Consider the following 12,100-nt stretch of genomic DNA (forward strand, 5'->3'; position numbering starts at 1 on the left):
TAAGATAATTTGTGTGTGTGTGTGTGTGAGTGAGTAAGATAATTTCTGTGTGTGTGTGTGTGTGTGTGCGAGAGAGTGAGAGAGTGAGAGAGTTTGTGTGGGTGCGTGTGTTCAAACTGGCAGCCACACAGCTTCATATCTGTGTCTCTGCCATAATGAAGTAAAAATCCCAGCATCCAGCTCTGACAACAGAAGAAGACAAACAAACACACCACAGGACAATGTGCCATACACACAGGGAACTATGCCTACCGACAAGGATCATTAGGACAGTCACTCAGGAAAGGGATTATTCAGCTTTTCCAATTTTGACCAGTCAAAAACTTACCATAGGGGAGACAGCACAGCAGCCATTTTTAATTTGAGCTCTGTGTATGCAGTAAAAGTCACCTTTATGCACAGATCTAGAATTAGCTTACAATACCCAAATTCTGACCTAAAACATTACAGAGGGAAACATAAAGCTAACCCTAGATCAGTGCTGAGATACTCTACTCGGCTGTGTATGTTGCCATGAGCCGAGTACAGTAATATGAGGCTTTAGGCAGGTTAGGGCAGTAATCCACGTCGTTTTAATAATGTAATAAAAGGTATGAATGTATCACAGGAAGTATCAAATACAATTCTCAAATCTATACACTTTGTCCCAGAAACTCTATACTAGACAGGAGATGGTATAGGTGTCACACACACACAACATATCTCTAGCTCTCTGTTTCATTCAACCATGGTAGAAAGTTTCAGTTCGCTTTTACCCATTTTTTTCTCTCTCTGTTTCCTTATTTCTGCATCTGACAGTGGATTGGGAATGATTTCTACCTTTTAAACTAAACCCAGGTAGACCTACTTCTAATCCAGGTAGACCTACTTCTAATCCAGGTAGACCTACTTCTAATCCAGGTAGACCTACTTCTAATCCACTAAAGAAAGACAAGAAAAACATAGATTTGATCATTTTGAGCATTTTTTAATTAATGAAATGCAACAGAAAGGCAATCAAATTAAGATAAATAATTTTGTTTTTTACACAGGGGAAATATTTTAGTCATATTTCCAACAATGACAGACAATTGTCACAAACTATATATCAACCCTACAAAGTAAGTCGTTTCCAGTTGGTCTCAAAACAGGTTGCGCAAAGATGATATCACTTCACCCAATGGGATGCTTAGAACTGAATCCAGTGTTTTTTTAAGAAAATACAGCTTTTAAAATATTGTTTAAAGACCTACAAAAAGTAATATAACATGGATGTTCACATTAGATTTATTTTAAGCTTTTGCGTCATAGTGTTACAGCAACAATGTTGTTTAAAAAAGTCAGTTCATGTATGTCTCATTTGAAAAGACATTAATGTTCTCCTTGTGAAAACCCCAACACTGAAACACAATCATCCCAGGCATGTATAACTGGCAGGAAAGGGTGGAAGGTGAAATAAAAATAAAAACAAAAAGACACATTTTTGGCAAAGCAGGAAGAAAAGTGACAAGATTAAGCACAATTTTGATTGGATCCTTAATCATTTTTTTAGACATTCCCCTCTTTTGATTGGCTCTGATTGTCCTTCACAGTCATGCGATGTCATATGGTTGTCATGGAGCCTTCAAGTGCAACAGCCAAGCTACGTGCAGGAAGATAAAGTTGCTGTGTTCCCATGGCAACATTGTGGTGAATGTTAAGCCATGTCCTATGCCAACAGGTAAGAGGGGAACCCAGGTGTACTACTTGAATACGATTGCAGGGATCCCCGAATTCAGATTTTATTGAATATTTTTATATTTCTTCATATTGCATTCTAATGTGATGAAACGAAACATAGATGCGCTTTGGTTTAGTATTTTTTTTTAGGCCAGATAAATAGCTACATAGATTTCCTCTAGGAACATATAGATATAGAACATCTAGCACTCTCTAGTCTGGACCTTTAAGGATCGCCGAATAGAAAAAACTCTTTCCAGTATTTCTAAAAACAAAGAAATCTAGATTTGAAACCCCCACAGGAGAATAAGCAACATTATAATAGACAATAAACCTAGAAGAACATTATACAAAACCAGACCAATGATGATGTGAACAAAAAAATCATTTTCCACTTTTCTTATAAAAACATCCCCCGTCACTAAATCCACCCTAACCACCAAAATGGGACTTGAACCCATCACCTGTCGCATATTTACAGCTTTACCCCTCATGGACCCCATCCCATCTCCACAACGTACTCAGTGCAGGAAGAGAAGAAGTCTAAAAGCTCCTCCCCCTAAGCCAAAATAACTATTCAACAGTCATTGAAAAAATAACAACGTAAAGAGCAACAAAGAGGAATATAGTTCTCTCTTCATGTATATTATATATGTATACTATGTCCAGTTGAATATTAAAGTCTTTATACATAATACTGTACAACACACAGAAATAGACAAATTATTCAGCTGTACCTGAATAGGAGGATATGAGAGGTATTGAAGTGTATGGCTTGACTGTAGAAATAATCATTCCTTTTTGACTTATTTTCTGTCTAGAGAAGAAGCGGTTAGTAAATCCATTGATATGTGAATATTCATAGATTTAGGTTTAGTAGGTTTACTTTTTGAGTGTTAAAGACTAGGGTTTCCATGGTGAGGTCTAGACTAGAGACCAACGCACGCACACACGCACGCACACACACACACACACACACACACACACACGCAAACACACACACGCAAACACACACGCAAACGCACTAAAGCACTATTTACTCTCAGCTGTTCAAGTACCAAATGCATCAATTACAACCACTCAGCACATACTCTCTCTCACACACACACTTCAGAACTACAGTGTTATTGGTCCTTTTGGGATTTCTCAATCCTGCCGTCATTCATTTATCATCAGAGCAGTGTAGCCGCCAGTGTAGTCGCGCTCTCGTGCGCTCTCGTGCGCTCTCGTGCGCTCTCGTTCTCTCTCGTTCTCTCTCGTTCTCTCTCGTTCTCTCTCGTTCTCTCTCTCGTTCTCTCTCTCGTTCTCTCTCTCGTTCTCTCTCTCGTTCTCTCTCTCGTTCTCTCTCTCGTTCTCTCTCTCGTTCTCTCTCTCGTTCTCTCTCTCGTTCTCTCTCTCGTTCTCTCTCTCTCTCTCTCTCTCTCTCTCTCTCTCTCTCTCTCTCTCTCTCTCTCTCTCTCTCTCTCTCTCTCTCTCTCTCTCTCTCTCTCTGTCTCTATTTTATGTCTTCTATATAACCCTTATTTAACCAGGTCTCTAGACTGACAAGTGAACACATCACATTCTCACTTACAGCAACAACCTAGTAAGAGTCACAGGAGTCTCTCTGACAAACTGCCTGAGAGTAAGTCTATGACAGTCTGACAAACTGCCTGAGAGTCAGTCTATGACAGTTTTTGACTCTATGACAGACAGTAAAACAACTCTTGGAGACAAGACGTAGCGAGGACACTGTCTGTCTGTTTCAGAAGGTCAGTAGAGTACTGTAGTCCCTCTTCAGATCACATTAGATCAGATGACTTCAGTGCTGCGGTCCAAAGTGCCGTTATCCCTTTTGCGTTTGGGATCGTCCACACCCAGTTAGGACCCAGAACCAAGATCCAGAACCAGTAGGAAGTAGAACCAAGGAAGGTCCTCGTTTCCAAACTCTTCTGGATTTGGACAGAACCATGCTTCACTGACACCAGCACCAGTAGCTGGATTCATCCTGGAGAGATGAGGCTGTCATCTTTAAGGCTTTGTTTTGTTTACACTCCATAGTTGTTGCTAGGGGACGATGGCCACGCCCTCGGCGCTAACCAGCTGGCCTGTGGTTGGCTCGTAGGTCCCTGCCAGGTAAAACAGATCCTGGGCCCCACCCCCTGGCTTTCGTCGGCAAATCAAGTGCTCGTAATCGGTGCGACTGAGCACCTGGCAGCGGTGGGAGATGGTCTGGACATCGTTCTCATCCTCATGGCTCGACTGGTACAAAGCATGCTGGGTAGCGGAGGGAAGAAGGAGACAGATGTTAAACACAGAGGTAAATAGAAGACTGAAAGATAAATGAACAGCCTATTCATTAATTACCCCAAAATTATTTAAGTAGATCAATTCTTGATCAACCCTTGATAAATTTGATCAAAAAGTTGATACATTTGATCAAAAAGTTAATCATGTTGTTGAATGATAATCCATCACACCTTTCCGTCATGGTGCCTCTTCCCCAGGCTTGTCTCCTCGGGATGGTAGAACCACTTGACCCTGACCACCATGCTGGAGGACCAGGACTCCCAGAGGCTCTCCACCCGCCCCACGTAGGGCAGCTGGGGCCGACCGGGGGACAGGAACACAGCACAGTCCCCCACATGCATTGTCTCACCACCACGCACAATCGCCTTGTAGAACAACTTACGGGCCTTACCCTTCAGACCCCGCCTCTGTAGGGGGAGAGAGAGGGGGGGGAGTTAGGAGGGAGTTCAGGTAAGGACAGGTAAGACCTTACTCAATAAGTAAATTCAGTAAGACCTCAGTCAATAAGTCAATAAGTCTGCTTCAGATTGTGTTCACCATTAAGGCTCCCACATGTGTCCTCTGACCTGTGTGGGATTTCCAGACCACTTCCACAGCTGGCGACCCGGCAGGAGGGCGGACATATTAGGATGGCAGATCGGTGACAACATCCTCTGCCTCTTTTCTGCTGGGTGGTCCTTGGGAGGTTTGGGCTGGCAGGCCGGGTTGTGTGTGTTGGGGGTCGGAGTGTGTGTGTTGAGAGACAGAGTGTGTGTGTTGGAGGCGGGTCCACCTCTCCTCTTGGTTTGGCTTTTGGATGCGCTGCTGCTACTATTGGTCCTCCCCTTTGATGTGTACTCCTTCCTGTCCTCTCCTCTATCACTTCCTCTCACCTTTGACTCCCCGGTGACGGACATGGCTGCCTTTGCAACGTAGGAGTGTGGTGTTGCCGAGGCGGGGCTTGGGTTGGGCTTTGTGGTGGGGTCAGGGGTTAAGGTGTTAGACGTCAAGCTCTGTTTGTGTTTGTGTTTCTGCTGCTGGAGCAGCGCTCGGCGGAGAAGGAGGGATGAAGATTCTTCTTCGTCAGAGGAGTAGGAGGAGTCGGAAGAACAGAGAGAGGAAGAAGAGAGGGAGCCAGAAGAGGAGGAAGAGGAAGAGGACGAGGAGCAAACAGAGAGACGTGAGAGGAAACGTCCTGCGCCCGCAGCTGCTGCTCTCCTCCGAGCTACGTCTTCATCTCCATCATCATCATCATCATCATCATCATCATCATCATCATCATCATCATCATCATCATCTTCATCCAGCTCAGAGTAAGAGCTAGGGCAGTCACTGGGGCAGTCCAGAGTACCAAACTCTCCCCCCAGACCCGCTAAACCAGACGAGGGGAGCCCCTTTCTGAGGGCTGGTGCCCCCTTCAGGAGCAGCTCAGACTTGGACATTCCACTCTCTCCTCTTCTTTCTCCTTTATTTCTGTCTTTCACCACCAGGGCAGGGTGGATATACCTGAGAGGTGCCCCCTCCTTCACCACCAGGGCAGGGTGGATGTACCTGAGAGGTGCCCCCTCCGCCCCTGCAGATGGACCCTTTTGCCCCCTGCCGCCCCCCAAACGCAGTAGAGCTTTCCCATTCTTTGTTTTGGGCGAGGTCACGCCCTCGTGGTCCAGCTTCACCAGGAACTGTTTTCTGTACCTGTCACTCGACTTCCTGTTGGAGGGTGCCGTTGTCATGGCGACAGAGTCACTTAGCACCAGGGGCGTTACCGAGGTAACAGGCCGGTGGGTTCCGCTTCTGAAGGCTCCAGCGTAACTGTTGGCGATGCTACTGAAAGAGTCAACCTCAAAGGGGGAACTAAAGATGCCCTTGAGGGGTGTGGGAGGGGTGAGGGGGTGTGTGGCTGGGCGGTGGAACACCCCCAGGTCTCGCTTGCGACCCACTCGGTGGGTTTTACGGGACGTCCCGTTAAACAGGAAGAAGTCCGCTGGAAGTCTCTTCGCTGGCCAGCTTATCGAGGAAGTGTTGCCCCCGGTTACTCTCTCTGACGATGTCGTGGCTGAACTATTGGCCTCTGGCTTGACCTTCTTTGGTCGTCCAACTGGAAGAATAAACAGAATAAAGAGAGAAAAAAAGGGAGATAGAGAGACAGAAAGAAATAAAGGGAAAGAAAGAAGAAGAGAGATTTATAAACAAGATGTATGTACCTAACCTTCCTTTAAACCAAGTCAAAGAGAACAAATGATTTGTAACTATAAATTACAGCCCTTACTTTGGAACTGGAGACACCTTGTCACATTTAGTCTGTGTTGAGTTGTGGGAATGCTGTTTGACTGGAGGGCATTCAGATCAGTGACAGTTGGAACAGTGATGACGTTAGGCAGGTGGACAGAGATTCCATAGAGAGGGAAGAAGTTGTGTGATAAAATCATATTCTATATGTGTGTTATATACACTACATGACCAGAAGTATGTGGACACCTGCTCATTGAACATCTCAGTCCATAGGCATTAATATGGAGTTGGTCCCCCCTTGGCTGATATAACAGCCTCCACTCTTCTGGGAAGGCTTTCCACTAGATGTTGGAACATTGCTGCGGGGACTTGCTTCCATTCAGCCACAAGAGCATTAGTGAGGTTGGGCACTGATGTTGGGTGATTAGGCCCGGCTCGCAGTCGGTGTTCCAATTAATCCCAAAGGTATTCGATGGAGTTGAGGTCAGGGCTCTGTGCAGGGAAGTAAATTTCTTCCACCCCGATCTCAACAAACCATTTCTGTATGGACCTCGCTTTGTGCACAGGGGCATTGTCATGCTGAAACAGGAAAGGGCCTTCCCCAAACTGTTGCTACAAAGTTGGCAGCACAGAATCATCTAGAATGTCATTGTATGATGTAGCGTTAAGATTTCCCTTCACTGGAACTAAGGGGCCTAGCCTGAACCATGAAAAACAGCCCCAGACCATTATTCCTCCTCCACCAAACTTTAGAGTTGGCACTATGGTAGCGTTCTCCTGGCATCCGCCAAACCCAGATTTGTCCGTCAGACTGCCAGATGGTGAAGCATGATTAATCACTCCAGAGAACGCTTTCCACTGCTCCAGAGTCCAATGGTGGCGAGCTTTCAACGCTCCAGACGACGCTTGGCATTGCGCATTGTTGCTCCCAAAATTAATCTCCCGGCAAACAGTTATTGTGCTGATGATGCTTCCAGAGGCAGTTTGGAACTCGGTAGTGAGTGTTGCAACCGAGGACAGACGATTAATACACGCTACGCGCTTCAGCACTCGGCGGTCCTGTTCTGTGAGCTTGTGTGGCCTGCCACTTCGCAGCTGAGCCATTGTTGCTCCTAGACGTTTCCACTTCACAATAACAACACTTACAGTTGATCGGGGCAGCTCTAGCAGGGCAGAAATTGACAAACTGACTTGTTGGAAAGGTGGTATCCTATGATGGTGCCACGTTGAAAGTCACTGAGCTCTTCAGTAAGGCCATTCTACTGCCAATGTTTTTGCATGGCTGTGTGCTCGATTTTATACACTTGTCAGCAACGGGTGTGGCTGAAATAGCCAAATACACTAATTTGAAGGGGTGCCCACATACTTTTGCATATATAGTGTATGATTAAAGATGGTCTGACTAGTAAGTTGGCCAGGCGGGCCTCTGAAGCAGTTTGCCTTAATTTTTTTAGTTCAGTTCCACTTTCCCACAAGCAAAATTAAAAGTTCTGAACTGGTTTGAACCAAAAGAAAGTACCGGTTTATATTGTTCCTTTCTGCCCCTTTCTTAACCTAAGAAATCTACAGTTTTTTTACATTTAGGTTATTCCATTTTTTTATTTCACCTTTATTTAACCAGGTAGGCAAATTGAGAACACGTTCTCATTTACAATTGCGACCTGGCCAAGATAAAGCAAAGCAGTTCGACACATACAACAACACAGTTACACATGGAGTAAAACAAACATACAGTCAATAATACAGTGAAAAATAGGTCTATATACAATATGAGCAAGTGAGGTGAGATAAGGGAGGTGAAGGCAAACAAAATATATATATAAATAAATAAAAATATAAAAAGGCCATGGTGGCGAAGTAAATACAATATAGCAAGTAAAAAAAAAACACTGGAATGGTTGGTTTGCAGTGGAAGAAGGTGCAAAGTAGAGATAGAAATAATGGGGTGCAAAGGAGCAAAATAAATAAATACAGTAGGTAAAGAGGTAGTTGCTTGGGCTAAATTATAGATGGGCTATGTACAGGTGCAGTAATCTATGAGCTGCTCTGACAGCTGGTGCTTAAAGCTAGTGAGGGAGATAAGTGTTTCAGAGATTTTTGTAGTTCGTTCCAGTCATTGGCAGCAGAGAACTGGAAGGGGAGACGGCCAAAGGAAGAATTGGTTTTGGGGGTGACCAGAGAGATATACCTGCTGGAGCGCGTGCTACGGGTGGGCGTTGCTATGGTGACCAGCGAGCTGAGATAAGGGGGGACTTTACCTAGCAGGGTCTTGTAGATGACCTGGAGCCAGTGGGTTTGGCGACGAGTGTGAAGCGAGGGCCAGCCAACGAGAGCGTACAGGTCGCAGTGGTGGGTAGTATATGGGGCTTTGGTGACAAAACGGATGGCACTGTGATAGACTGCATCCAATTTATTGAGTAGGGTTTTGGAGGCTATTTTGTAAATGACATCACCGAAGTCGAGGATTGGTAGGATGGTCAGTTTTACAAGGGTATGTTTGGCAGCATGAGTGAAGGATGCTTTGTTGCGGAATAGGAAGCCGATTCTAGATTTAACTTTGGATTGGAGATGCTTGATGTGAGTCTGGAAGGAGAGTTTACAGTCTAACCAGACACCTAGGTATTTGTAGTTGTCCACATATTCTAAGTCAGAGCCATCCAGAGTAGTGATGTTGGACAGGCGGGCAGGTGCAGGCAGCGATCGGTTGAAGAGCATGCATTTAGTTTTACTTGTATTTAAGAGCAATTGGAGGCCACGGAAGGAGAGTTGTATGGCATTGAAGCTCGCCTGGAGGGTTGTTAACACAGTGTCAAAAGAAGGGCCAGAAGTATACAGAATAGTGTCGTCTGCGTAGAGGTGGATCAGAGACTAACCAGCAGCAAGAGCGACATCATTGATGTATACAGAGAAGAGAGTCGGTCCAAGAATTGAACCCTGTGGCACCCCCATAGAGACTTGCCAGAGGTCCGGACAACAGACCCTCCGTTTTGACACACTGAACTCGATCAGAGAAGTAGTTGGTGAACCAGGCGAGGCAATCATTAGAGAAACCAAGGCTGTCGAGTCTGCCGATGAGGATGTGGTGATTGACAGAGTCAAAAGCCTTGGCCAGGTCAATGAATATGGCTGCACAGTACTGTTTCCTATCGATAGCGGTTAAGATATCGTTTATGACCTTGAGCGTGGCTGAGGTGCACCCATGACCAGCTCTGAAACCAGATTGCATAGCGGAGAAGGTATGGTGGGATTCGAGATGGTCGGTTATCTGTTTGTTGACTTGGCTTTCGAAGACCTTAGAAAGGCAGGGTAGGATAGATATAGGTCCCTTTGAAGAGGGGGATAACCGCAGCTGCTTTCCAATCTTTGGGAATCTCAGACGACACGAAAGAGAGGTTGAAAAGGCTGGTAATAGGGGTGGCAACAATTTCAGCAGATAGTTTTAGAAAGAAAGGGTCCAGATTATCTAGCCCGGCTGATTTGTAAGGGTCCAGATTTTGCAGCTCTTTCAGAACATCAGCTGACTGTATTTGGGAGAAAGAGAAATGGGGAAGGCTTGGGCGAGTAGCAGAGGGGAGGGCAGTGCTGTTGACCGGGGTAGGGGTAGCCAGGTGGAAAGCATGGCCAGCCGTAGAAAAATGCTTATTGAAATTCTCAATTATAGTGGATTTGTCGGTGGTGACAGTATTTCCTATCTTCAGTGCAGTTGGAAGCTGGGAGGAGGTGTTCTTATTCTCCATGGACTTTACAGTGTCCCAGAACTTTTTTGAGTTTGTGTTGCAGGAAGCAAATTTCTGCTTGAAAAAGCTAGCCTTGGCTTTTCTAACTGCCTGTGTATACTGGTTTCTAGCTTCCCTGAAAAGTTGCATATCACGGGGGCTGTTCGATGCTAATGCAGAACGCCATAGGATGTTTTTCTGTTGGTTAAGGGCAGTCAGGTCAGGAGAGAACCAAGGGCTATATCTGTTCCTGGTTCTAAATTTCTTGAATGGGGCATGCTTATTCAAGATGGTGAGGAAGGCAATTTTAAAAAAATATCCAGGCATCCTCTACTGACGGGATGAGATCAATATCCTTCCAGGATACCTCGGCTAGGTCGATTAGAAAGGCCTGCTCGCTGAAGTGTTTCAGGGAGCGTTTGACAGTGATGGGTGGAGGTCGTTTGATCGCTGACCCATTACGGATACAGGCAATGAGGCAGTGATCGCTGAGATCTTGGTTGAAAACAGCAGAGGTGTATTTGGAGGGCAAGTTGGTTAGGATGATGTCTATGAGGGTACCCGTGTTTACGGAATTGGGGTGATACCTGGTAGGTTCATTGATAATTTGTGTGAGATTGAGGGCATCAAGCTTAGATTGTAGGATGGCTGGGGTGTTAAGCATGTTCCAATTTAGGTCGCCTAGCAGCACAAGCTCTGAAGATAGATGGGGGGCAATCAGTTCACATATGGTGTCCAGAGCACAGCTGGGGGCAGAGGGTGGTCTATAGCAGGCGGCAACAGTGAGAGACTTGTTTTTAGAGAGGTGGATTTTTAAAAGTATGAGTTCAAATTGTTTCGGAACAGACCTGGATAGTAAAACAGAACTCTGCAGGCAATCCTTGCAGTAGATTGCAACACCGCCCCCTTTGGCCGTTCTATCTTGTCTGAAAATCTTGTAGTTAGGGATGAAAATGTCAGAATTTTTGGTGGTCTTCCTAAGCCAGGATTCAGACACGGCTAAAACATCTGGGTTGGCAGAGTGTGCTAAAGCAGTGAACAAAACAAATTTAGGGAGGAGGCTTCTAATGTTAACATGCATGAAACCAAGGCTATTGCGGTTACAGAAGTCATCAAAAGAGAGCGCCTGGGGAATAGGAGTGGAGCTAGGTACTGCAGGGCCTGGATTCACCTCTACATCACCAGAGGAACAGAGGAGGAGTAGGATAAGGGTACGGCTAAAAGCTATGAGAATTGGTCGTTTAGAACGTCTAGAACAGAGCGTAAAAGGAAGTTTCTGGGGGCGATGAAATAGCTTCAAGGAATAATGTACAGACAAAGGTATGGTAGGATGTGAATACAGTGGAGGTAAACCTAGGTAATGAGTGATGATGAGAGAGATATTGTCTCTAGAAAACTCATTGAAACCAGGTGATGTCATCGCATATGTGGGTGGTGGAACTGAGAGGTTGGATATATAGTGAGCAGGGCTAGAGGCTCTACAGTGAAATAAGCCAATAAACACTAACCAGAACAGCAATGGACAAGGCATATTTACATTAAGGAGAGGCATGCTTAATCGAGTGATCATAAGGGTCCAGTGAGTAGAGGTTGGTTGGGGTCACGGCGATCCAGACAGCTGGCCGGGTAGCTGGCTATCGGTAGCAAGATGACATAGGATGGAGGTCTGTTTTTTTATTTTTTTATTATTATGTTTTTCGTTTTTTTTGTCACCTCGTTCGTTTCCGTCGGTAGATTAGTGGGGTTCCGTGTGGTAGAGGGGATCGATCCAATTGGCAAAATAGATATAGTGACCCAAGAAAAAAAAGAAAAAAATTGGCCGGTATATTTATTTAGATAGCAGCCGATAAGACCGCTAATAATTAGCAGATGGGTATTCAGAAACGTCGCAATGGAAAAGCCTGTTGAAACCACCTCGGACAATTACGTCGGCAGACCAGTCGTGATGGATCGGCGGGGCTCCGTGTCGGCAATAAAGGGTCCAGTCCAATTGGCAAAAGAGGTATTGTAGCCCAAGAATTCGCTGGTAGACCTCTTCGGCTAGCCGGCAGATGGGCCTAGCTCGAGGCTAGCTCAAGGCTAACTGGTGCTTGTTTCGGGACAGAGGTATTAGCCAGTAGTAGCCACTTGGTTGCAGCTAGCTAGCGACGATGATCCGGTGTAATTGTCCAGAGCTTGCGTCAGGAATC

General features: G+C 45.5%; 1 protein-coding gene across 6 annotated transcripts in view; it reads right to left on the minus strand.

Annotated features, from left to right (window-relative positions):
• Positions 1-946: 946 nt before the first annotated feature.
• The window catches only part of LOC129858529 (BAH and coiled-coil domain-containing protein 1-like), a 241,545-nt gene continuing 230,391 nt past the window's right edge, over positions 947-12,100 (minus strand). For all 6 annotated transcript variants that reach the window (XM_055930490.1, XM_055928897.1, XM_055932074.1 and 3 more), the window contains exons 21-23: positions 4,554-6,061; positions 4,158-4,394; positions 947-3,954 (exon numbers count right to left, since the gene is read on the minus strand). In XM_055930490.1, coding sequence (XP_055786465.1) covers positions 3,745-3,954; positions 4,158-4,394; positions 4,554-6,061 — 1,955 coding nt within the window. In that variant the 3' untranslated portion in view covers positions 947-3,744. The remainder of the gene's footprint in view (positions 3,955-4,157; positions 4,395-4,553; positions 6,062-12,100) is intronic.

Source organism: Salvelinus fontinalis, chromosome 1, assembly GCF_029448725.1.
Source record: "Salvelinus fontinalis isolate EN_2023a chromosome 1, ASM2944872v1, whole genome shotgun sequence".
In the NCBI taxonomy this organism is placed as follows: domain Eukaryota; kingdom Metazoa; phylum Chordata; class Actinopteri; order Salmoniformes; family Salmonidae; genus Salvelinus; species Salvelinus fontinalis.